A 27,154-nucleotide genomic window follows, 5' to 3' on the forward strand; every position below is an offset into this window, starting at 1 on the left:
GATCAGAATACACACGAACGATTCAAGGAACACGACAGTGAGCTCGCGTCAGACCGATTTCCATATAAAAGGGTATTGGGATATGCGTGGCAAGCAGATAGTTCTTAAGGTGTCCAGGTAAACTCTTCAAAAAAGTGACCACTGCCAGCGTAGTTTCCAGAATTCCATAAATACTCAAGTGTTGATTAGACGTCATTTTTATCTGTGGCTTTCAGTTCTTGGAAAAATAATAGCCACCACATGTATTTGGCAGCAACAGATGGGTAAGGCACCAAATTACATGTGTGGCTCCATTCAGTTGCTTACTGTTACTTTTGGCTAAAATAAATCCACCAGAACCTACAAAGTAAGTGACTCAACCTAAATTCTAATCCGTGTGTGCATGATCTCACAGCATCCGCTCTCTCCACGCATTGTGGCCGCCTCAGCATCCATAATAGGCTCTAGCTTTTGAGCTGTTTTGAAGCTGGTATTTTTAATGATTTTTTTTTCCCCTGGAGAGATGGCTCAGTGGTTAAGAGCGCTGTCTGCTCTTCCAAATGGACCCGGGTTCAATTCCCAGCACCTACATGGCAGCTCTTAACGCCAATTCCAAGAGATCTGACACCTTCACACTAACGCACGTAAAATAAAAATTAAATAGATTTTTTTTTCTAAAAATCAAAATTTTATGTCATTCCCTCCTGGCTGATGTGGGAGCAGGTTTTGACATGAAAGTGTGCTCAGACAGCATGCTTTTAAGAGTGACCAAGGCCTCCTCTTCAATAGCAGCATGTGCTGTGTGCTGCCATTGTCCTACAGACAACATAAACACCAGCTGTCGGGGAGGCTGCCAGCTTCGACAACCCAGGACCTAAGAGGCTCTTGCACACAATTGCCTTCCCCTGCTTGGTTCTCAAGTGAGTGTGACGCTAACGTAGGAAATAAAAAGTGAGGGGGAAAGAGGCTACAAGCCCAGCAGATAGCTTACACAGTCCAGTGCGCATTTGTGCTGTTCTCGTTGAACACTTAGGGGTATTCTGATTTTTTTAGGGTCCTCTGGTCTACTTAATGTAATTTTTACTATGTAATACATTCGTAGGATACGAAGTGGAAACTCTTCACATCTACAGCTGTGGGATGTCCAAACACATGTATCTTATGGGGAACTGGGACAGTGGACAGTGTCAAGGGAATGTGCCCATCCCTCATTCACAATTCAGTGTCCACTCAGTATACCTTCTGGGAGTCCGTGAGATGGTTATGTGAATAGCTGATATTGCCTCCTTTGGGTACAGATAAAGCTTGTCGTTTCGAAGCTAGCCAGGGGTGTGGCTGCTGTGTACTGCCCTAAGAGACCTTCAAACAGGTGCATAGCCCACACTGCACTCGGGGCTCATGCAGATGCCCCTTCCTTTGGGGGTTGGGAATGGTGCCCCCTGAGAGCTTCCTACGAAGAGATCTTTGTCAGGATCAGCAGAGCTCTTCGTAGGCAGGGGTGTCAGACCTCAGAAGGATGGGGCTTTGGTCCCTTCCCGCGATGTTCCTGGACATCCTTGATTTTCTTCAAGCAATGCCAAGCCAGCATGTGATGCAGTAATATACTTCTTTCACGACACTGCATTGGGCTCTCGGTCTTGAAAATTGCCTCATAGTTAATTGCTACTCTCGTGATTCTTGCTAGAACAGAAAAAACAGTTCTGCTGTCCTTACATGTAAAAGTGGGTAACTTTCGTGCATCCGTCTTTCCTAAGCAAGGAGATGAACTGTGTGAACATACTTGAGCTTTTGGTTGGTGCAGAAGCGATGGAGGGTGGGTAGAAAAGAAGGGTGTTATTTTGGTCACGTATTCCAGCTTCGTGATCTCACGTACAAATAGGTAGTCATCCGGCCGACCGACCTTGAGAATTTTCTAGAGACTTTCTGTCCTGTTACAGTGTTATTCCATAATTATGAAAGATATGTAAAGGGTAGTTTTATTGTGATGACTGGAAGGTTTGGGGAAAAGTAGAGGGGCTAAAGGACATTCAGGCAATTTGGATTACTGGTAAGATTTTTCAAAATGGGAAGAAGAAAGATTTCCATAAGAAGTAATTATGCAAAAATACAGTGAACAATGAACTAGTTTTACTGGGATGGGAAACTTGAATTCTGAGACCTGAAAGGGACTGTCCAGCCTTCCTGTACATCAGGGTGCTGCTCTCCCTCTCTCTCTCTATGGGACAACAGACTGGTGTAAGTCTGTGTCTTATAATGCTAATGCATTTGTGTGTGATCTCTGCAGTTAAATATATTAATTGGCAATCCCAATATTCATAGAAGAAATAAAAGGATCATGCATGAAGTTAACTATGTAGCAGTTTTATAAAGATGCATTCCCCTTTTCTAGGGTGTTACACGCCTATATTAAGTACACACATAAGCAGAAGAGGGCAGGAAATACATATTCAGGCAGTTTAGGATTCAAGAGTCTTCCTCTAGTGAGAGGGCCTAGGGAAAGGGAAGTATTTTTCCATGTGTCAGAGAGACATCAATAAGTCCCTTCATGAGCTTTTTCTACTCGGGATAGAAGAATGTGGTGCTTTATGGAGTCTTGAAGGTGTGTGTGTGTGAGAGATCAAGTTGGTTTTCCTCCCCTTTGGTTCAGTTTTTCTGACTCAGAAATTCATGGCCTATGTGTTTAGGAAAGCCTTGAACTAATGTGTCTTGAAGACTACACATTGAAAGTTCAGCTACCCTTAAGTAGACTCAGATGTGGATGAAGCTGTTGGTTTAATGCAATTGTTAACAGCAGAATATGGCAGAGATGAATGCATATATTTACCAGTGTTGTTTCTTGTTAAGATGTTACTGGCTTTGCATTTCTCATGGGGAATTAATTTTACATAAATTTTACAAAATTAATTTATGAGCAACCAAAAGCTATCAGCATGTATTTGGTGACAATTTATATATAATCTATCAGGCTCTTGTCTCTCTTTCTTAACTCTGGAATATTAAAAATACTGGAGTTACAGGGCAGGCCCTGAGCTGTGTACTGGTGTCATTGTTACCTCTAACCTAATATTTTGAAGTAGAATTGTTTAATTCCCTATGACTAAGCAATACTGCCTGGACTTGTGTAGTTTAGTTAACATCTAACCAGTCCAGCTGCAGTAGGTATCAGCAGTGAAAAGTAACATTTTTCAGAATGCCAGTTTGAACTGTCTTACTTTCTTTATTCAATTTAGAACATGTTTAACATTTTGTATAATTTACCGTAACCATATATGGTCATTGGTGAAATTTAAAAGTCATATATTTTAATGCATCTCCTTCATGCTGTTGGTAAAATATCCTGTTCGTGCCCCCTCCCCCCCAAAAAAAAATGGAGTAAAAAAACAAAAAGCTGCTTTTCTCTCCCACTGTAGATCGGCGGATGCTGCAGCCTCACCATGTTCAGCGTACGGGACAACAGCCTAACTCAGATACCTGCAGAGGTGTCACAGGCCATGGAACTTCACGTCCTGGATGTGGCAGGGAACAGGTAAGGAAGGAGGAGAAGCAGATGGATGTGTAGCCCCAGTCTTTGCCGTGTAGCTCTGCAGCGACGGCTTGGCTACATCTTACTGAGCAGTATACTGCTTAAGTGAACAGCCAGAGGGTTAGAGAACTCTCGTTGGGGACCTCACTGTGCCAGAGCCAGGTGGAGCGGAGCGGTGACAGCAAGCCTGAACATAGGCTACTTCAGAGCAGAGCCCTTCCCCCACAGACCAGAGGCTTTGTAAGTCACAGTGGGCCTTAGCGATTCTTCATGCGCAAAATGAGCTGGACTCAGTTTGAACCTTTTTTGTTTGTTTATTTTCTGTTGTTTTGTTTTTTGTTTCTGAGGCGGGGTAGAGTTTCAGTTGTGTTGCTCAGGCCATCCTCTTTCTCCAGCTCTCAGAAACCTGTGACCAGGGTTGTATACAAGCCCCCCCCCCCCCATGGCAGAATTTTAAACATGGGTGTTGATTTTCTGTGTCAGTCATTCTCTACCTCCTGAATTTGTAAATAAAGTTGCGTGCATAAGGACAGGCACATTCTCATGGGGAGAGGCTCCCCATGAGTTGGAGTATCCAATAATGGAGTATAATGTTGGAGTATCCAAATGATTCAGTGTCCAAACTACAGGAAAAAGCAGATGTTGTCCCTGTGATACGGCAGCGCTGTTCTCCCGTCCCCAGCTCCGTGCTGCAGCCAGGCTTCACTGTGTAGACTGCAGCCCCCTTTCAAGCATTCTGAGCTAGTTTCAGCACTGCCTGTTTGCGTGTAACACCCTTCTGAGCTTGGTGTTCTCTAAAGGTACACGGTCTGCTTCTGTGTCATTGTATCACTTTTTCCACCACAGCATTTAGCACATGGTGGCTAGCTGGTAAATATTTGGCTGAACAACGATGTCAATAGCTTTGCAGAATGAGCAGCATGGTGTTGCAAAATGTGTTAGAACCTTCATTGCTAACAGGAATTTAAGGACTGCTCGTGAATGTGATAGGGATAGATAAGCAGTAACCTATTAAACTGGAGAAAACCAATTTTACTTGGTGAAGACCAAGTGTGAAGAGTGCTGGGAGGGAGGCTGGCTTGCACATACTGATTAGCTGGTCACTTAGGTCAGGCACAAGCCACCACGCTTCATCCTTTGCAGTGGACCCTAGACAGCCGGGCTAAATAAGCTGTAATTGGAGATGAGGTATGGCCTCAGAATGCTCACCCTCTAAAAGGTTACTCCTCTGGGGAAGTGTTGATAGATTCTTAAGACCATTAAGTGGTGACGGGAAACTCAGGATTGATTTGGACTGAATGTCGATTTCTGGTAGTTGCTCACAAGCCCGTAGAGCTTGGGAAGTACTGGTCTTTCCAGCTTCCTTTCTGCAGCCCGAAATACCCGGGGACTCTGAACATTTCCCTGGTCCTGGCTGTTCTGGTGAGCATGAATTTGCATTCTTAATTCTTGAGCAGAAAGATGACCCTGACTTCTAAAACTGTTTTCTCTGAGTAGAGGCATCTTTCTCCAGTTCTCAAAGAAAAGGGAAGTTAATTTTTTATTATGTTTGCATTGGGGTGGAGACATACATCCAATTAAGAAGTTGATGTACACAATTTTCATCTGAGTCAGTGAAATGTACCATCTTGTCCATTCATATATAGATTCTCAGCTTTTTAAAAATGTGTAATCACTGCTGTTGTAAAATCTCGGGATTGAAACCAGTCATGATAGCAAGACTGCCATGAAACTTGCAGAAACGCCGTCCATGGGAGGTGATTGAAGTGGCAGCCTTTAGCTTTTCTTTCAGGCGTATAAAAGCATTGCTTGTCGCTGAGATTGCCTGCTGCTAGGCAGGAACTTGCTTTAATGGACCTGATAGGATGTTTTACAGCAAGGGTGACTGTAGACTACCCCATTGGAACTGTGAAGCTCTCTGTGGTAGTGGTGGAAGTGGCCTGCGTCATCAGCTACTCTTAACTCTCTTCCTAGAAGTACTCACCAGGCATACACAATAGGATGCTTGGGGCTCTTGCTTCAGTAGAAGTAATACCAAATACTAGAAACTGTGTCTGTTAGTAGAGAAATAGGTTAGACTTTTGAGTTTCGTGTTGTGTGTGCATACATGTGCATAACATGTTCTAATAAAACAACATAGACTTTTAAAACCAGAATATGACACCATAAAAAATGAGATTTTTTTTTTTTCTGGATTCAAATGAAGACATGATTCTTGAGTGGAAAAGCAAGTATTCAATGGTGTTGCACTCAGTTTTGGTTGTTGTTGTTGTTGTTTTGTTTCCTAAAACAAAACCATATTTGTGTGCTGCTCCAAGCTACTGATAACAACTCCCCATCAGTAGAGGATGGTGGAGACTTGTTGAGTACATGGGTCTTTTATTTGAGAGATCTTGCTACTTTTTTTTTCCCACTGCTCTTATTCTAACTTTGGAAAACTGCTTGAAACTAGGAAATTCTGCTTGGAAGTAACAAACAGATGAAACATTAAAGCATTGCAGTGTTTGTCCATTGGTTGACATTGGTGAACACTACATTAGCCAGGAGGCATGCTGGGTTCCTCAACACCTTTGGCAGAGCGGTTTCTGTAATATTCCTGACGCGTGAAAGGTCACTTGAGGCTGGGGTTGTTTGCAGCTTGTTTGCTCTCATCCTTGACCATCAGTGCAAAACAGTCAATACTATTTTTATTTCTGGGGCATGTGGTGCTAAATGGAACAGAGAGGTGTGTACAAGCAAGACCAGGCTGCTTGTGCTGATTCTGTGGCACAGAGAAGTGCCGAGAGAGTTAAAATTTAAAATGTACCTACTCCCCTGGAAACCTGGAGTGTATTTATATCATTTTTCTGACTTCTAGTCGGACGGACGGTTTTCCTGAGCGAAGCAGGACAGGGTGTGTCTGTCTGCAGTGAGTAGGCCACGGCGTCCTGGGAAGGGGCTCGGCCTGGCCAGCAGAACGTGTGCGGGCTGGGAAGGGGCAGGGACACTACAGAGAACAGTTCCGTTGAGGACGGGCTGGCGTGTGGCGCACACTTGGTCAGAGCATCCGTGTTGCAGCTGGCTGGCACTTCAGCTATTTGCAGGGAAGCCAGTGTCTGAGGCAACTCGTTAATGTGAGTTGGAATCCATTATAAGGCTGTTGTAGAGTCTAGTAATTTATTTTAGCTTTTATCGCCCACTTGTCATCCCTGGAAGCCGTTATTTGTTGGTGATATTTTTAGCCTTCTGATTGCCTTTGCCAGTGCTCGCTGGGAAGCTGGTGATTGCTCCGAGGCATTGGGGGAGCAGATTGTCTGTTTTGTGCCAATTTTCAAGTCTTGATCATTTTTTTTCTCCCTTGTGCAGTTGTGAATAAGAACAGCAGAGTTACTGACTATAATGTTCTTGAGCAACACTTGAAACTTCTAATGTTCTAGAGGATAGTCGCTTAACTCCTGTTTTAAAAGAAACCGTAAAGATCCAGAACGTTTCATTTCTGTAATATGAAAGTGTTTTTAATATGTGATACTTGTGCTCTGTGTTCATGTGTCTGTCTGTGTCAGTGCTTCTTGGAGTCAAACCCAGGGCCTTGAACCTGCTAGGCCAGTGCCCCCGCACTGGGCTGTGCCCTCGGTCTTGTAGTGGGTATTCACATGTGTAGAATGTATGCACATACCTCTCTCTCAGTGCATGGCAAAAAAAAAATTGTCTTTAATGTCCTTGAATTAGAATGTGTATACAACAGAGTTGTTATAGAGAGGGCAATGATTTTTGGGTAGCATGAGAGATTTCGCTTGTCTCACTGGAGGAGCAAACACATCTAAGTGAGGAGAGGGTGGAGACAAGCTGCTTTCCCTCAGACTGTCCAGATATCCTTGTATTGGGATGAGCTCTTCACAACAAGGAAACCAGTGTGACCTTCATTAGTGAACTGTTGTCTTAGTTAGGTTTCTGTTGCCCTGCTAGAGGCCATAACCAAAAGCAACTTGGGGAAGGAAGTGTCTGTTTTATCTTAGACTTTCAGGTGACAGTGTATCACTGGGGGAAGCCGAGGCGGGAACCTGGAGGCAGGATCCGAAGCGGAAGCCGTGGAGGAATGCTGTTTATTAGCTTGCTGCCTCTGGCTTGCTCAGGTTCCTATCTTATACATCCTAAGACCACTGGCCCAGGTGTGGCATCAGCTACAATGAGGGGGTGAATGAGCCCTCCTGCCTCCTCAATCATTAGCTGAGAAAATGCCCTGGGTAGGCAATTTGGATGGAGGTATTTTCTTAATTGAGGTTCTTCCTCTCAGATAACTCTAGCTCCTGTCAAGTTGACTGAGGAAACAAGGGCCAGGTGTGGCGGTGCACACCTTTGATTCCAGCACTTGGGAGGCAGAAGCAGGCAGATCTCTGTGAGTTGGAGGCCAATCTGCTCTACAAGTTGAGTTCAGGACAGCTAGGGCTCTGTTACACAGAGAGACCCTGTTTCACAAAACAAAAAGAAAGGAAGGATGGAAGGAAAAGAAAAAAAACAAAGCAAAAAAAGAAAACAGAACCAACCAAGACAATTGACCCTTTGCCATCTTGACACACAAACATGTCAGTATTCATTTGTAATCTTTTTTCCTTTTTCATGCCCATAATTCATATTAGTGTCACAATATAAAACACAAACACCTTTAAAACCCCCACAGTCTTTAAAAGATTCAAACACTGTAGAAGTTTAATCTCTTTAAATTCTCTAAACTGTGAGTTCTTGTTTAAAAAGGAAAAAAAAAAAAGCCTACATACTTTTTTATTGCAAGAGGGAAAAATGGGCAAAACCAGATCACAATCAAAGTAAAGCTGAAGTTCAGAAGTATGAACAGCTCCGTGTCTGATGCCTGGGATTGGTGGTGGTCTTGGCTCCAGAGGGAGGCTTCATAGCTTCTGCTGTGCCGTTCACAGAAAACACAGCTTATCTCATAGGCTCAGGCCAGCTTCACCCCACAGCTGCTGCCACCCTTGATGGTTTGGTCCTGGCATCGCCAACATGCTGGAGTCCTCGCAGGCCACACCTTCAGCAATGGCCGCCTGGCTTCTCTCTAGGGATTCTGATTCTGCCACACAGTACCATGCATGAGTCAGCTTTTCTCGATGGCCCCTTCAGTCCTGGGGTCTCTGCTGTAACTGAGACTGCACCTTCACCAAGGCCTCTCCTGGCCTCTCACAGTGCCAAGCCTCAGCTGCTCTCCACAACTTCCTTAGGCCTTCAAATCTAGTGCCACTTTGAGACTCTCGGACATTACCAAGTCCCGCTGCCAGCATCACAGGCAGCCCGGCCCCTCTGGACCGTGACTTTTATGCGCTGGCCGCTAATCCCAAGATTAGCCGGAGAAAAACCAGCTCCACCATTTTGAGCCAAATTTGGAACAAGCTCTATTAAATACCAACCCCAGGATGGACTTTGGTCAGGATCACTCCTTGGAATTTCCAGCTGAGTGGTCCTGAGATCGTTTATAAGCAGGCACTTATGCAGACAAAAGCCACAGGCTACCGTACTTTCCCATGGAGTTTCATTTTCCAAGAACTTCGTGGGTATTGCATGACCCTGGGGAAAATATTCCCAGAAGTACTTACCTCAGTATGCTGGTCTCTTAATCAGTGCCTGCTGGCTGGGCTCATGAAGCCAGAGTCATTGGGGAAGAAGGAACCACAACTGAGACAATGCCTCCATCAGACTGATCTGTGAGAATCCCTGTGGGGCATTTTCTTAATGATTGATGTGAGAGGGCCCAGCTCACTGGACTGTGCCACCCCTGGGCTGGTGGTCCTGGCTATATAAGGAAGCGGGCTGAGCAAGCCAGTAAGCAGCAAGCACTCCTCCATGGCCTCTGCATCAGTTCCTGCCTCCAGGTTCCTACTGGAGTTTACCCTGACTCCGATGAACAGTTAATGAACTGTGCTGTGGAAGTTTAAGCACTGTAGGCCCCATTCTCTCCGAGTTGCTTTTGGTCCTGGTATTTTATCACCGCAATAGAAACCCTAAGTAGGACAGCAACTATTTTCTCAGCTCCACCTAACCAGCGTCAATTGCTCTGGAAACAAAGGTTTTACTTCAGTGTTACTGGTCTTGTGCTAATCATATCTGATTCTTCAGGTTACCTGACAGATTCTGAAGTCAGAATACCACACAAATGGTCCCAGGAGAGTCTTTGCTTCCCTCTGAAACTTTACAAGCCAGGCCTCCGTTGTCTGCTCTGCTCCTGTCATTTCACCTTCTAATAATCTTTTATGGACTAGCCCATCTTACTCATCAGTACTTAGCGTCATTCCCAACCCAAAGTTCCAGACACTGTCTCAGTCCCCAGCAAAACAACATGGTCATGTCTGTCACAGCAGTAAACCCTAACCAGGCTACCAATTTCTATACTAGTTATGTTTTTATTGCTTTGATAGACATCATGACCAAAAGCGAGTTGGTAGAGAAAGGGTTTATTTCAACCTGGCCTCTCAGCTAATAGCCCATCACCATTGTAACTTTTATGAAGTACATTCTTGATAGTTGCGGTCTATCAAATATTCAGGTGTCACATTTCAACTTTTTAAAGCGTTTTTATGTGGATTCTGTCATCTGAAACTAAATTAATTGATGTGATTGCTAGTCTGAGAGCTGGGAGTGATTGGGAACCAGAAGATCAAAGTTTAGCTGGGGTACCTGGAAGGCTCTCCCAGAGACAGCGGGTGGGTGGGAGGTGGCTCTTCATCTCTGGTTCTGCCACAACCTGAAGTCTTTGCCTCTCTGCCTCTCTCCTTCCTTCCACCCTCCCCCACCGGGACTCCCAGCCACTGAGGCTGCAGCCCTCGTAGTGGTAAGAGCTGTGTCTGGGACCATTTTCTACTCTTAACTGAAACCCAACTCAAGGCCTTCAAATGTGTCTTCTACTTTCTTTGGATATTTAGCCCTGTGTCCTGCAGGTCCTACAGAGCAGGTAGCAGTAAAGAGAAGTGGGAACCTCGTGGAAGACTCGACTGGCAAATCATATTAGGAACACAGTATCTTTCTTTACTCCGGACCCAATCTCAGGGCTCTCGTTTTTTATTTTCTTCCCGTTTATGTTAAGAGGGGTCAATTCTCTGACGTTTCAGGTGGTGACATCTCTTGTTTTATCCCAGGTTGCATCATCTTCCCCTGTCGCTGACCAACCTGAAGCTCAAAGCCCTGTGGTTGTCTGACAACCAGTCCCAGCCTCTCCTCACCTTCCAGACAGACACGGACCGTACCACAGGGGAGAAGATTTTAACCTGTGTCTTACTTCCTCAGCTGCCTTCTGAACCCACCTGCCAAGGTGACTTTGTTTTAGGGACAGTGAGCTGGGGCTAACGTCTGCCCACGTGGCCTCCTCCTCCCAAGCATGCTTGAGTTTTGTTCAGTTTGCCTAACTAGAGGCAAGGTGAGACATTTGTGGGCTACTCTGGAAGGGTTCCCTAGGCCTTCATAGGAAAAGACCACTCACATGTATTCATGTCGGAAATTCTGAAAGCAACCCTTTGGTTTGCTATGACACAGTAAGGATAAAAGCATAGTTCTCATCAAAGGGCTGGCATGTTAAAATCGAAACTGGTATTGGAGGATTGCCAGTTAACGCCATCGGCACAGAATCCTGCGAGTTGCTCTGAATCATTATGTCTTTGTTTTGTAAATTTTGTGCTTAAAAAAATACTGACAGAAACACGATGGTATGAATCCATTGCTGAGGGAGATGGGTTTGGTAGGCATGCGAGAGTCCTCCGAGGTGGAACACTCCAGAATGACCTTGATGATCTCAGGAAAGTGTAGCAGAACACCACAAAGGAAAAGTACCAGCCCCATTTGAGTGCAACCACATCACAGCCAGGAAAACAAAGCAAATGAAAAGTATGTCCTTACTGTGTGAGAAGAGCCACAAAAGCACGCTTTACTACATTTTAACCTTTCATAATGAAGCATTAAGCATCCCAATCTATCACATACCTCAGGGGATCTTAAATGGAGTTCTGTTATAAAGGACTCATTCTGCCCAAACCTTTGTGCTTTGTGCTCCTTTTTTTTTTTTTTTTTTAAATTTTAACCGAAAGCAAAGTTTGGAGGTTGAAACAGTGATCTGCCCTCCTTATTTTTGGCGCTGTGGGTCTCCATGTGAATTCCAGCCAGTCAGCCACTAAATTATAGGGTAGCCCTTCCCAGTCCCATGGCCAGCATTCCCTGCTAATGTTGTTTTTGTCACTGCAGAGAGTCTGCCTCGCTGTGGTGCCCTGGAGAGCCTGGTAAATGACGTCTCTGATGAAACCTGGCATGACCGCACAGTGCACAGAGTCAGCGCGATCCGATTTTTGGAAGATGAAAAGGATGAAGATGAAAACGAAACGGTATGAGGGTGGACACTCATCCAAAATTGACAGTGGCCCCTGATATGGATCTTCTTTGTTTTCACGTAGTATATTTTCTATTTTGCCTTTAATATCTAGGATTTTTTTTTTTTTTTTAGCCTAGTTCTCAAGGGACTGAGTCATGACATGTAAATGGGGCAGGTTGAACTTTCTGATGTTGTTACTGGAATAGATTTTGATGTTTGTGTGTGTGTTTTTGTTTTTGTTTTTTGCTTGTGTAAATGCAGTCTTTTTCTATCTCCAGTGCCACTCATGGCCAGGCTGTGTTCACTCCTTTGTAATGTCATCATGTGACTCAATACAAGACATCTCTCTTTCTTGGCATACCAAGCTTTCATGGTCTTTGTATAGAGTTTTGCCATCTTGCTTGAACCATCTTGGCAAGTTTCTATTTAGAAATTAGAAGCGTAGTTTGAAGCTCTTTGGCTCACATTTGAAAATGTCTCTCAAGACACTCCGTGTCTCAGCTCTTGATACTGGTTCATACTTGCTGAACTTTTCTTTTTATGATTTTGATTTTCAGTCATGTATACGCATGTGTATTTGAGGATGCTTGTTGCCTGTGGAGTCTGGAAGAGGCTTCCGGATGCCCTGGCACGGGCTGTAGTTAAAGGCAACTTTGATCTCTCCAACATGGATGCTGGACTCAGAGCCCCAATGCTGGCTTTTTTAAACTCTCTGTACCAGCTGGGGTTTTCACAGGCAGGGCCTGGAGGGGGTGCTCGCAGTTCCCCAGACAAGGCCGGTTTACAATTATTGCTGTTGTCTTTATTAGTCCAGCTGTTACCAGATGGGACTTTAAGCATCCGCCTTAGTAGAGAGCAGAATGGGAGCCAGGGATGATAACTTCAAAGCCAGTGTTTCTTTAAGGCTTACCACAGAGGTTTCAGAGTGTAATTACTTCAGTGGTGGTTTTACTCCCTCAGAAATGCTTTGTTACACTAATGTGTTCAAGACAGGTCTTTCGAAAGATGTAAACGCTGCTTTACGAGATAATGAGCATGTCATATATTAACTAATAGGAAAATTTACAAATTGCTAAGCCCTGTGACTTAACTCTCCACACTGTGGTCTTTATTAGAAGAACATGCACTTTCACCACAGCAGCAAATGGCACACAGCAGTCAAACCAGATGAAGTCCTTCTTTCTTACTTTCTCTTTTTCAACTCCCAAGCCTTGAGGGGGTGAAGGAGACCAGAGCTACTCTGAATAATAGAGGAACATTCTAGCAAATTTAATCTAGGATATTAATTTATTTTTCTTCTTTACTCCATAACTATACCTTTAATTTTGTTAATTTCCATGAACACATAGAAAATTATTATTTTATACTAATATTTTAAAATTATTCCTTTATTCTAAAAGTAGTATATTCAGTCATGACTATGAAATTACCCTAATGTTCCATGAACATGGGGTGAGCAGCTTATGAACGCATGTAGCTGTGAAGAAAGCTTTCTCCTGGAACTCGGATTTCTGAAGTTGTAAAAATTGTATTGGAATGCTAATGCCTCAGAGCTGCATGATTTGAAACAGTCGTGGATAAAACCAAACACTCGGGCCTCTGTTTGTTTGCAGAGAACACTTCAGAGGCGAGCCACCCCACACCCAGGGGAATTAAAGAACATGAAAAAGACGGTGGAGAATTTACGGAACGACATGAATGCTGCTAAAGGACTGGATTCAAACAAAAACGAGGTCAGCCACGCCGCCGACCGCGTGACCACGTCGGTGTAGCAGCCTCCTCTGCGTCCTACCTACCTGCCGTGTCTCTTCCCTGCTGTAGAGATGCCCCCGTGCGTCCGCCGAGCCACCCGCATTCCTCGTGCTCACCACGCCTGTGCCAGGATGCTGCTCTAGCACAAAGTGCCTTACGTGTCCCTCAGCCAGCCACCACGCCAGTAGTCTCCCGCCCTGATTGTGTCTCAATTTCAGTTTTGCATAATAAGTAGAATACACTACTGTCAACATCTGATCTTCGTTTTTGTCTTATGTTGGGGTTTGAGAGAGCAGGCAGGGAGATTACGGCCCTCGGCCCTCCATTGAGTGCTGGACATTTTGAACCCACGTTCTTATGGACCTACTGAGGAGAGGAAGCTTTATGTGTGGAAAAAAAAAAAGATACTTTTTTAACCTTTCTTGGCAGCTCAGATGGTGTAAATTTTAAAATTTTATATAGGTATTTCATAAAGAAAATTATGTATTTCTTTGTTATTTTATCTTGAATACGGTACATATTTTCGTATTTGTGAAGAAAAACAAATTAGGCCTAAAGTATTCGTTCTTGCCTGTACCACCCACTTTGTGCCTTACTGTATTCTGTCCTGTCACACCAGTTGTAAACAGTGGCCGTCCCTGAGCAACAAGATGGGAACACAGGTGTGGTCATTTGAAAGCAGTGTTGCATTTTAATCAGTCACCTCCTGATTTGTTTGTTAACCAAAATGATGAATTTACCAGTGACTTGTAAGTTTCATCGAGTTATTTCTTGGAAAAGACTAGCCAAAGGATCAGACTGCTGACACATCATTTCACACGAGCTCCCTCGTCCTGCCTGAATTCCGAGGAGTGCAGCATCAGACTGCCTACTCCAAAGGCATGTGCGCCATTTGCGTAATAATATGCAGCAGAAAAAACACAGAAAAGACTGGTTCAGAAACTCTGCGGATCAGTAACTTAAGTGTTGCAGAAGAATGACTCTTGTCAAAGAAAGCTTTAAAAGTTTTATATCCAGATAAGACCACAATAAAGCAAAATAACCTATGCCGTAATGGAGACGTTGCTGTCTTTATACAAGTGCACTTTGATCTGTAAATAGTTTTAATCAGAGCATAACAGAACACTGCTTCGTGGTTTACTTTTAAATATGCTAATTTAAGGGGTATGTTTTAAATGTGTTTTTGTTGTTTCCCTTTTACGTATGCTGTGATGAAAGAGAAAATACAGAGTGCCAGTCACTGTGTGGTGTCTGGGAAAATCATTGGTTATGTTTTTTGGGGGTCCCCTATGAAATAAACTCGTCTTGGATATTGGCCATAGCTTCTTAAAAATTGTTACTTTGTGTGTTCAAAATGATAGCATATAACTGAGCTCTTGCACAGAGTACCTCTGTCCACTGAATATCTAGGTTTTAGCCAGTTCGTTTAGAGTAACTGCTGATGAGACTGTTCGTGAGTCATTTTTCCACACAGGGCAGAGCCCAGAACAGGCTTCAGTGTGGTTCTTCGTTGTGAGCTGTGACATCTGGCCAGTCGGACTCTTTGGAAACCCATTTTCAACCAGCCAAATGTAAGACCTTCTCTTCGGCACACTCGGTGCATGTAGTTGGTGTATGCGTGTCTATATGCATTTTTAAAACCCTGGAGGTGAAAGCACATGGCGTTTCTCAGTTTTCAGCTTTTCCTCCTAGTCAGTGGGGGACCCGTTTTCTTTTCTCCATTTTAAGAGTGTGACATATTCTGATTTTAGGCCTAGAAAACTGATCATTGGAATTCAAGGACTGATCCTATGCAGGTAAATGTGGAGAATTTGTTTTATGAGAATCATATGACTCGAAAAACAAACCAAACTTTTCTAGTGTATTTTGTTTGTGGATTTCACAGAAAGGCCAGCATTTGCCACTCAGTTGTAGCTTGGCTTTTATGAGTAGGTAGAGGGTAGGGAGAGACACACAGAGATTGGGGGAGGAGAAATAGCTACTGTGGGAAATGCTTTGTGCCTGGGTATTTGCTTCCTTCGGCCTGTTGTCTTTATCCATGTCCACCTGGCTGGTTTGTTCTGATTTGAGTCTGGGGTTTTGTTTCATCTTGATCTTTTATGTTGGCTGACTCCGTGGTGCTCTTAAGCTTCAGGGTGTTGAATCCAGACTTAGGCTACACAGCGGAGTCAGCACTACCCTGAATAGCTCCAGCCTCAGGATACCCAGCCTTCCTGAGAAGGAAAGGACGTGAAAACTTCCATTAACCGAAGCTCCTCACCCTTTGGCGTGTGTATGGGGCAGAGGGTGGGCATCACTTGCTGTCACTGTCCTCCATGCTCCTTCCTTTAGGAAAGGGTGGAGTGAGTTATGTGTCTGGGGAGATTAACAGGTAAAGGTAGAAAAAGATAATGTTTGTAGGAACCTTTTGTTTCCCCCCCCCCTTTGTTTTTTAACAAGGGAGTTCTATTCAGTGGGTAAAGTTGTAAACCAACAAAGACCACAACGATAGAGGAGATGAAGTCAAAGAAATAGTCAGTGGTGCTGAAAGTGAGGACCAGAAAGAAACTGCAGAATGATTACCAACATGCTGGTTTTCTTCTGGAAATTTTAGAACCAACTCTAAGGATGCACTAACTTGTCATCTGTGTCAGCAGCCTTTTTGCACAGCAGCCCCTTTTGCCATGGGAGAGTGCCGTGCCCATGAAGACATAGTTAATGGGTGGGTGAAGGCCAGGAAAAAATGTTTCTGCCAGGAAGTGACTCTGAAAAGCCAGCCCTGCCTCTGCTCCTCCCGCACCACGGGCACCTCTGACAGCTGTGTGTGGGGGACACTGCACTAACACTGCTGGGGAACACAGGCGACAGCCTCGGAGAGATGAAATCTCACTTCACCAGGTGTGGTAGACTTGCTTCACCCAGCTTTCCAAAGAGCAGCTCAAAAGTGTTTTAGAGCAACCCTCAGCTTGGATTGTGGAGAACCCAAGACACTCAAAAGTCTCAATGTGTTTCCTGTCACCTTCAACCAACTGTCAACACAACACCAATAGGCTTCTTTAAAGGGACTGAAATTATATTTTTAAATACACGCAGGAAAAAAGACAGCTTGCATGCTTAATAGAAAGAAAGGAAGGGAGGGAAAGAAAGGGTCAAAGTGTGTTCTTTAGCATTCTGGAGTTAATTTTTTTGGAGTTAAGATGCCAATGAAATCATGAGTTTGAATCCCAGCCATGCAACGTGGGCTTGATTAAGCGATGTAGCCTCTAATAGCGTACAAGGAAACCTAATGGAATATGTGGAACACAAGCATTCAGGAAATTGATGCTGCTGCTATTTCAGGCCCTGCTGCTGTGACAGTGATGTCAGTAGGAGCTCAGCAAACCACCCCTCATAGCAGGTGGCCGTTTCAGGAGCACACTAGTCCCACTTTTTCGGTATAGCTTTTCCACTGTTTTCAGTAGAGGCCCCTAAGTTCTATGAGGGGAGCTTTTTGCTCAGTAGCCCAGCAAAAATTTGCTGGCTTCCAGCCAGCAGTCCTCTGGCCTCTGCTCCCTGGGGCTAGGATTACAGACCTGCACCACCTTGACTAATTCAGATAAGTGTGTTTTAATTAGTTTAGTCAATGGTGAGGTTTTCTGTGGTCTCTGTCAAACATACTCATTTTTAGTGGACTTACGAACTACTCTTAAGATAAAACTAATTTCTACCAAGAAACTGTTAAGTACCCAATCAAGGAAAAACTTTCCCACAAAATATTTTTCGATTTTTCCATGCCTTAGTTTTATAGTTTGGGTCAGTGGGGCACATCTTTTTATCTCAGCGTTAACTGTGGGTTTTTGTAATTTCCTCCCCATTCACAAACTGTGTTCTGTCTCATTTCTCCAGCCTAGGAGTGCCTAGGCTGGAATGGATGGGAGGCAGGGAGGTAACTTTAGAAGGAACATCATGAAGGAACCCTCCCCTTCCCCACGGGGAACAATGCACAGGTTAGTGCAGGCTGAGCTGGGAGGGCAGAGTTGGCTGGCTGCTTGCTAGGTGTTTCGTTAAAGGGCAAAGGCAGACTGCTGGCTGGAAAGGGAGACTAACCGGAAGAACCTGATGGGGGGGCCTCTGCATCTGCAGGCTACAGGGAGGGTTTGTGTTCTTGCCTGTTGGCCAGAGAGGAGGTAGGCAGTCACCATGACAGGCAAGAATCTGGTAGCGTCCCCCTGCCGCCACTTCTTTTGAGGCATCAACATCTAACTTCTAAACAGAAGATGGGCTGCTCCTGGTTAGGTAGGAGGCCCATGGCTGCTGCATCCAGGTGCCCCTTCCACCCAGCCAACCGAACACCTGTCTGTGTTCCAGAACGACCCCGTGAAGGAGGTCACAGCCCCACTTTGTTGCAAAGCCATGAATTAAGATTCAAACGATTTCATAAATAAGCCCAAGATCAAGCCGTAAATCAAAGCTGGAATCTAAATCTGCTGCTCTGCCAACTCGCATGTGTGGTGGCTGTTTTCTTCTCGTTTATGTCCCTCTCGAAGCCAGAGCTGTAAACCTGCAATTACCTTTGGAGTTGCATCGATAGTGCTGACGAGGCTTTTGCCTCAATGCACTCAGGCGAGGCAGGCCTAAATTACGGACAGACACTGACGTAGAACTATGTGAGACTAAAGCAGAGCCAGGCCTCCTCTTTATCTAGCTGTGGTTGCTCCCGCTCACCTCTCAAATATTCCACACTGCAGTGTCCTACTTAAATGTTGCGGGAATCCCCACGGGGCAATAATCATCTCAGATGGTGCAAATCATCAGAAACTTGGGGGAGAACTTATGTGCTTAGTGCATGACCTGAACAAATGGACATTTCCATGTTAACTGATTAGGAACCTGTGCTCTCAGGCGGGCAGCTCTAGAGCAGGCCAATCAGGAATTGGAAAGAAGGCAGGTTCTAGGAAATGTACAGGATGCCTCTTGATCTTCATGCACTTTGAGGATAAGAAATGTGACTGACATACTAAGATCTGTGCACCTAAAAGAAGCTAAGCAAGAACGAAGACCCTGGGTAAGATGATCAGTCATCACTCAAACGAGATGGACGTTGGAAGAGGGAGAAAACAAGGAACAAGACAGGAGCCTACCAAAGAGGGCCTCTGAAAGACTCTACCCAGCAGGGTGTTGAAGCAAATGCTGAGACTCATAACCAAACTTGGGGCAGAGTGCAGGGAATCTTATGAAGGAAGCAAGAGATGAAAGACCTGAAAGGGACAGGAACTCCACAAGGAAAGTAACAGAACCAAAAGATCTGGGCCCAGGGGTGTCTTTTTGAGACTGATTCTCCAACCAAGGGCCATGCATGGATATAACCTAGAACCCCTGCACAGAGGTAGCCCATGGCACTCAGTCTCCAAGTGGGTTCCCTAGTAAGGAGGACAGGGGCTTACTCTGACATGAACTCAGTGGCTGGCTTTTTGGTGGTGGTGGTGGGGAGGGGGAGAGCAGCCTTAACAGGCCCCAGAGAAAGACACTGCAGCCAGCTGATGAGACCTGATAAGCTAGGGTCAGAGAGCAGGGGAGGAATGCCTCCCCTATCAGTGGATTTGGGGAGGGCCATGGAAGAAGGTGAGGGAGGGAGAGTGGGATTGGGAGGGGGGCACAGCTGGGATACAAAGTGAATAAACTGCAATTAATAAAAAATTAATTAAAAAAAGAAACCTATTATGGAACTTTAAAAAATGTGACTCTTTCATATTTAAAATCTCCCTTTGAAAAGGCTTGCTGTGAAAGTTGTGACAAACTGTATTGCCCTTGTGTAGAGCCTTTCTTAAAGGAACAGAAAGCTATGTGACTACCCCGGCTTTAACTTTCTTTGAAACCGGCTCTACTGCCTGGCGGCAGAAAGAGAAAGCTTCGTGCGGTGTCTGCACGCCAAGAAACTAGACTGGCACTGGGGGTGGGGTAGGGTGACACCCTGCTTGATCCCAGAGAATATAAATACCAATTTAGGCGGCTCCTGGAAGTAAGTCCCGATTCTAATAAGTAGTTTGAGGAAAGCTGCCAAATGAGCGGGCTACCCCGAACACCTGAGAAAACACTCAGTGGACGTGGGCTCTTCGGTCTCGGGCCATCCTCTCTGGTGCTCAAGCACGGGGGCTGCTGCCTGTTGCCCTTCCTCCAGCTGGAGGCGCGAGTGCTTGTTTGTTTAAGCCTAACTCAGCACTGCGTGGAAAAGCAAGACAACAGGCTTACTTGTCCAGGCATTGAAAGTTCTTCCTGAATTTTCTGTCAGGCCCATTGGGCCCAGAGGCAAGAGTGGGTGCGGTGAGTTTCGGTATTAGTTTGGGAAGTTTCGAGAACAGGCTGTGGGCTGGGTCTGCCGGTTCTGGGCTGCCTGTGATTTTAATCATTTTGGAGCCTCTGAGGGGTCGGGAATGTTGCCATCGACGCTGTGGGAGGGCCTGCTCCACCTTCCCTTTGATGGATGGCAGCAGATGCAGGGGCCTGACAGTGAGGTAACCCCCATCCATGCTGGCTCCTCCTTGGATGCTGGAAAGGGGTACAATGTAGAAAAAAACAAAACAAAATAAAACACCTCAGGTGAGGTGCCGACTTCCCCACATGGCTACCTGTCTTCCCTGTGAGGACTCTGAGCGGGACTATTAAGACAAGTGTGTCCTGCCGCCTAGTTTGAAATTCAGTTTTGTCACCCGTGGTAAATCCACCTTGGTCAAATCACCTACCGTGTGTTCCAGTCTCAAGGACGGCAGACCCATGCTCGAAGAAACAGTGGTAGTTCCAAGAGTGAGGCCTGATAGGGGCCTTTGCCCTATCCTCTACCCACAGTAGATACTGTCAGTTTGGGAACAACTGGTACAGTGATGTTGGCAAGGAAGATGTGGGCTCTGGTTGCACTCTTCCCTCTGCATTGCTTGCTTTCACCAGGAAGCCCAGTGTGTCTTCCCACTTGGATAACCAGTTATCCACTCAGTATCTTCTTGGAGGCGGTGGTATACAGTGGTTCCCAAACCTGGGCCTGCGTTTGGATCGCCTGCTAGCATGTTGAAGACGACAGCTGTTCACAATCTCTGAGTGGTGTAGATGAGAGTAGAGCCCTGGCAAATTTTCTGGCAAATTCCCAGGTGCTGCAGCAAGATCTGGGGCCACACCCAGAGAACCACTGCTCAAGCGCAAGGAATTGGATATGGTCTTGACAGGTCTTTATTTCCTTGGGACTTCCATTAATTCATTTATAAACCCCCCTCAAAAAAGAAGATGGGTTTGTACAGACTTGCTCCTTACGTAGGCATAAAAGCATTTTGATGCCCCTTCCTACTTGCTGACCCTTAGGCTCTTGTTAAACACGTGCTCGCTAATGGTAGATGAGAAGCAAGAACTATGCTTACCTGTGGGTGAGTGCTCAGAGGAAAGGCTGGAAGCGTTGATGGCCAGATGTGGTGAGACTATATCAACATTTCCTGACTTGCCCAACAGCAAAAAAGCCTGCAGAGCATGGGCTGCCTATTAGCAAGAACCTAGTCTTACTCGTTTGTGAGCTCAAGCCCGGCATTCAGTCCCAAACCCTCCAACTGTGCAACCAGGCCTTACGTCAGGGCCGTTGAAGAACATTCTGCTCCCTGCCTTGATGGGCCTCAGCTTTGCAAACACCCACAACGCCCCCAGGATTCCACAGCTCACCTGTTTTCCTTCATGCTTCAAGTTTCCTTGGCTCTCCCAAGTTTACTATCCCCCTTTTGTCCTCCAGAGTCAACATCTGATATGTAAATATATTGACACACGTGTCTACTGAAGCTCATTTTCAAAGTACCAGCTTTTCAGCCATGTTGAAAGTCCTAGTTGATGTGTGTACACTTAGGTCTTGTTTGATGATTGGTTCATATCTAAGCGATGTCCTTGGTTGTTCCACAACAACTTCATTTGGAAATAACATTAGACTTTTTTTTTTCCCCAGTAACATTCCTAAGCCACTAATCCCCGAGTGCTTGTTAAAACAAAATTTTCTTTGAAAATTGTTGTATTGGTTTGCTCTCTATTGCCGTAATGAAGACCGTGACCAAAAACAAGTTGGGGAGAAAAGGATCTATTTATTTATGCCATCTTACAGCCTGTAGTCCAGGAAGTTGAGGCAGGAACTGAAGCTTGAAGGAATCCTGCTTACTGGTTCTCTCCCCAGGGTATGCCCAGGGTTGGCCCTCCCCACAATGCACTGGGCTCTCCCATATCAATCATTAAGAAAATGCCTATAGGCGTTCTCACAGACCAGTTTGATGAAGGCATTTTGTTTTGGTTTTTCAAGACAGGGTTTCTCTGTGAAGCCCTAGTTGTCCTGGAGCTTGCTCTGTAAACCAGGATGGCCTGGAACTCATGGAGATCCACCTGCCTCTGTCTCCTGAGTGCTGGGATTAAAGGTGTGTGCCTCCACCGCCTGGCCTGAAGGCATTTCCTTAATTGAGGTTACTTATTCCTGTTCAGTAATGACCCGAGTTTCTGTCAATTTTCTTATTTTAAAAACCTTATTATTTTGTGTATGAACATTTTGTCTGAATGTATGTATTTGTACTGCATGAGCGCCTGATGCCTAGGGAGTTCAGAAGAGGGCGCCAAGTCCTCTAGGACTAGAAGGAACCATTGTGTGGGCGCTAGAAAATGAATCCAGGCCCTCTTCAGGAGCATCATGTTCTCTTAAACCACTGAGACGTCTCTCCAGTTTTTTGTTGTCTTTTTGTTTGTTTGTTGTTTTGTTTCTGTTTTAAATGTGCAAACACCAGATTCCCCTCAAATTTACAGCATTTACCATATGGCCTTTGCTAAGTTTTCAGGGGTTCCCTGGAGTCAGTTGTACCTATTGCTACATTTTGCCACTACGGGGCCATGGATGTCTTGCTGCTTGCTTGTCACAGCCAGATGCTGATCTGCCAGGTGGGCTGACTTCAGAGAACCTGAGCCATAGCCCCTTCTAGCAGCATAGCCTAGGCTCACCCCTTCTTCTGAGTGGTGCTCTGGGTCACACACAGCCCCTGTCAGACTGCTCAGGAGTTGGAGGGTGTTCTTGGCACCCTTATTACTGCTACTGACCTGGTTGAGCAGTTTTATCACATGACTTCCAGGGTCTGCAGAAGTGATTTAAAATGGCCCTAAAAATGGTCGAGGCAGTCTCTTGAGGTGCCACACTCTTGCACAGCTGCAGGGGCTGACCCAGCCGGAGCAGTGACAGAGAAGCGGACAGAGAAGCTGAGGCCAGCTTATGTAGGCTCTTGGATCAGAAGCCGGAGCACTTCTGTGTGTTTTATTATACATGGTTGAACAGAGAGGCCGGGTTGTTGCATACAGTTGAACAGGGAGGTGGAATGGTTACATAGAGTTAAGTGTGTGGCAGGGTTATTTGTGTTCCCTACAGCTGAGCAAGGTTCAGCTTTACACATATGAACAGCTGAACACAGGCGGGCTGAGCTAAACTCAGCAGGATCAGCCCCTGGAAGAGAGCAGTGATGGAAACATCTGAGGGGGGAGAGCTATGGTGGACATTTTCTGTGCACACATTGAAGATACCCTTGGACCCAAGGAAGGCTTTGCCATCCCTTGACATGGCCACACCCATGTCAGTATCTCTCACAGCTTACTCCCCATGTTAAGGTACTATTGAGAGTAAACTTTATTTTATTGGGGGCATCCTGGCTCTCGCAGTGAAACAGCAGTGTCTGTTGCCCTCTGGGCACCCATAAACTTGCTTGTAATGACATCTTTTTCTAGACCTTATCCTTCTGTCTTTCAGCCACTCTTTGATCTTCCCTCTCTTAGATCTATCTGCCAGTGAGCCATTTTGTCCATCTCTTCAGCTGCTTCTATAACTATCTTCTAATTCCATCCCTCAGGATCAATACTTTTAAGTTGCTCTGTGGCTGTGTTTTTATTCTCTATGAGAAGATGAGTTGATGAGAAGAGTACTGTTCCCATTCCTTTCTTCATTTCCATACAGACCACTGTTTCTGTCGATGGGGACTCTGCCTCCAATACACCATGCTTTGGACCCTGTCCAGGTCACCAGACCTCTTTGGCTTCATCCAGTGGATATAGATTCTGCTCTCACCTCACCTGACCTTTCTGCTGCTTAGACTCTGTGGACATGTTTTTGTTCTTGGGGGTCACAGTTGGTACCCCAAGTCAGGGGTGGCCACCCATTCTCAAAATCCAATTTAATGAGCTACACTAAATGTGGCCCCATTGGAAAGAGAAACAAAGAGATCCAGTTAACCTGCCAGATACTTCTCTAAGGTCCTGATGTGATATTACAGTTTAAATAGTGGTCAAGGATGTGTGCATCTAAGCAGTCCATAGACTTGAGTCAAGACACAGATGGGAGAAACCCCAAAGCATGCCATCCTTCTAAGGATCTAGGACAGAGCCAGGTCCCTCTCCTTTAAGGGTATGGCATTTTTGTTTTTTGTTTTTGTTTTTTCTTTCTGTACTGCATTTGTTATGTCAGTGACAAAACAAAACAGAAACACAGCTCTCATCTTAAAGGGAATAAGAGATAGTTTTCTCTTGAGCTGTTCTGAGCGACCATGTCCCAGAACACAGATTTTAAGTCACCCAAAATCCATGGTCCAACGTGGAAGCAGTTTCATGTAGTTTTGTAGTTTCACAGAACAGAGAACACCACAATCAAAGCAAGTTTATATTAGAGGGTATTGAAGATACAGAGAGGTGTTGAAGATAGGGGAGGCTTTTCTATGGGACTGAGATGCTGTATGTTGTCACCATTAACTTTCAGGTTGGCGGGAGCTGGTTGTCTGTCAAAGTCAGTAGATTCTACAGGCTTTTTTCTATTACTCAAAAGATGTTCATCCTGACACAGAGATGGGCAAGGAATAAAGCTAACCCAAGATAAGGTAATTAGCCATCGGACTGCAGCATTCCAGTTCCATGTTGGTGCAGTTGTTATCAGTCAGGCAGTCTCTGGAGACAAATCTTCCTTCCAGGAGTTCTTCTCGGTTAGCTGTGAGACTCCAGGTCCATCTGGCATCAGAGCGAGGAATTTCATCCATGTGTCAAGTAACGATAACATCTCTCATTCCTCAAGTGACCACTCTTCTGTGTCAGGCCTTTTCTAAGCTTCAGTTGACATCTTCCTACACAACCCTATGTGCTTGGAGATACAAGATACATTTAGGAGGTTAGGAAATTGGGTCATAACTAGGATCATTGACTCACTGACATGTACTGCCATGGTGGTGGAAGTCAAGACAGTTGGATTTGCCACTCTGCCACCTTCAGGGGCATCCCCAGCTTCAGGATTTACAAACCCCTTCATGCTAGATAAAATCTAGGGGTTCAGTAAATGTAGAGAAGCAGAGAGATTCAGAGACAGACAGACAAAAAAAGTACAAGCTACTTCATAATTGGTTGTTCCAGTGAAATGTCTGCCTCTGGCTATGACAGTACATAAAGAATGAAGCAAACTGAGGCAACTCTCAGAGGAGATGGTTCCTCTGTGGAGCTTCTTGGGAGCTAACCACTAGCGTCTGGTTCTCCAGGTAAGAAGTTGTGCTGGATGAACCTTGTTTTCCCGTGGGAAGTGGGAGGCAGGAATGGAGAGATGAGATGCTGTGGGGCCTTGTGTTGATGGAGTGAAGAAAGGTGTAAGGCAGAGGCTGAGACTGTAAATGGGGAAATAGGGAAACATGACACCATAAGAGGGTGTAAATCTGTATTTTTTTGGGGGGGCCTAGACAGGAAATCTTTGAGGTTCCATAGTGAATATTGCACTTTAGAAAGGCATACAGCATTATGAAATAAGACTTGTGTATGTGTGTGTTCTCATCCCTATTTAAAAAAAATGAACTGGACAAGCCTCATTAAAATGGATAGTTTTCAGTGAAGAGCCCTACTTTGTTTGCTATTTTACAAGCTGTTTGGACTGGGTTTCTCCTAACCCACGTGCCTCACAGTGGATTTGTCTCTGAAGGCATCTGTAGGTCCCCCATGCTTCCTAGGCTGACAGCATTTTGGGCAGGGCAGACTATAATCAACCTATGAAGCTGGGAGTTTTCCAGGACTGCCCAAGAGAAACCTAACTGTTACCTCTCTAGAGTTTCAACACAGCATCTGTTCTGAGGTTTGAATAAATATAGAGGTGGGGTGTTTTCTTCAAAAGCAGTGCTTTTGTTACTCAGCTTTTGACTATCTGAAAATATTTTCCTTGTCATCTTTAAATGTAAATAGGGCAATGTTTTATTGATTGCTGTGTAAAAACTTATTTTAAAAAAGTTTATTTAAGCATCCTTCCTAGGGTCCTCCTTATTGTTTAGCTTCTTTAGGTCTGTAGATTTTAGTATGGCTATCTTACATTATACGACTAATATCCGCTTATAAGTGAGTATATACCATGTGTGTCTTTCTGTTTCTGGGTTACCTCACTCAGGATGATCTTTTCTAGTTCCCACCATTTGCCTGAAAATTTCATGATTTCCTTGTTTTTAATAGCTGAGTAGTATTTCATTGTGTAAATGTGCCACAATTTCTGTATCTATTCCTCATTGGAGGGACATCTAGGTTGTTTCCAGGTTCTGGGTATTACAAATAAAGCTGCTATGAACATAGTTGAACTTTAATCTCATTCAGAATGGCAAACAGGGTAGACACCAGAAGTGGTGGAAGAGAGGAAACAGGATGGGATCCTACTTTGGAGGGTCTTCTGAAAGGCTCCACCCAACAGGGGATCAAAGCAGATGTTAAGACCCAAAGCCAAACTTTGAGCAGAGCGCAGGAAGTCTTATGGAAGAAGGGGCAGGGGAATAGAAGGACATGGAGGAGACAGGAGACCAACAAAGCTAAAAATTCCAAGCCCAGGTGGTTCTGCAGAGACTGATGTACCAACCAAGGACCATGCAAGGAGATGACCTAGACCCCCCTGCTCAGATGTAGCCGATTGGCAGCTCAGTCTCCATGTGGGTTCCCGAGTAAGGGGAGCAGGGGCTGCCTCTGTCACGAACTCGGCTGCCTGCTCTTTGATCATTTCTCCCTGGTGATTCGGCCTTACCAAGCCACAGAGGAAGAGGATCCAGCCAGACCTGATGAGACTTGATAAGCTATGGGCAGATGGCAAAGGAGGAGAACTGCCCTTTCAGGGGACTAGAGGAAGGGGATGATTCCTTGGGGTCCACATGGTAGGAGAAACTGACTCCTGAAAGATGCCCTGTGACTTTCACGTACCATGGCCTAAGTGTGAGTGCACACACATGCAGACACATATACTTACACATGCATCCACAAGCACACACTAAGTAATAAATGTTAAAATAATATCCAGAAAGGACCTCAACCATATTGAGGTACCACTCCCATGCTAAAGAGCAGAATCCGTATATTTACTCTCTGGGAAAAACGTATCCAATAATCTGAATTTATTTCCTGTGGAAAACTTAAGCTTATGTGACTTTTGGTGTGTACATATATTTGCTTTGAATCCTGACTTATGTCCTGTTTTTAATGTTTTGTGGTTTTTTTGTAACTTTCTTGTTTTAGCTCTTCAATCTTTACTGTGTGAATTCCCTGACTTGTAAGTATTTTAGAGGTTACAGTGGAAG

At 44.9% G+C, this 27,154-nt stretch overlaps 1 protein-coding gene across 1 annotated transcript in view; it reads left to right on the forward strand.

Moving 5' to 3' along the window:
* The window catches only part of Lrrc1 (leucine rich repeat containing 1), a 121,971-nt gene extending 107,046 nt beyond the window's left edge, over positions 1 to 14,925 (forward strand). The window contains exons 11-14 of the mRNA XM_021643446.2: positions 3,390 to 3,505; positions 10,621 to 10,793; positions 11,717 to 11,853; positions 13,454 to 14,925. Coding sequence (XP_021499121.1) covers positions 3,390 to 3,505; positions 10,621 to 10,793; positions 11,717 to 11,853; positions 13,454 to 13,612 — 585 coding nt within the window. The 3' untranslated portion in view covers positions 13,613 to 14,925. The remainder of the gene's footprint in view (positions 1 to 3,389; positions 3,506 to 10,620; positions 10,794 to 11,716; positions 11,854 to 13,453) is intronic.
* Positions 14,926 to 27,154: the final 12,229 nt, after the last annotated feature.

The sequence above is a fragment of the Meriones unguiculatus genome, chromosome 6, assembly GCF_030254825.1.
Source record: "Meriones unguiculatus strain TT.TT164.6M chromosome 6, Bangor_MerUng_6.1, whole genome shotgun sequence".
NCBI lineage: Eukaryota > Metazoa > Chordata > Mammalia > Rodentia > Muridae > Meriones > Meriones unguiculatus.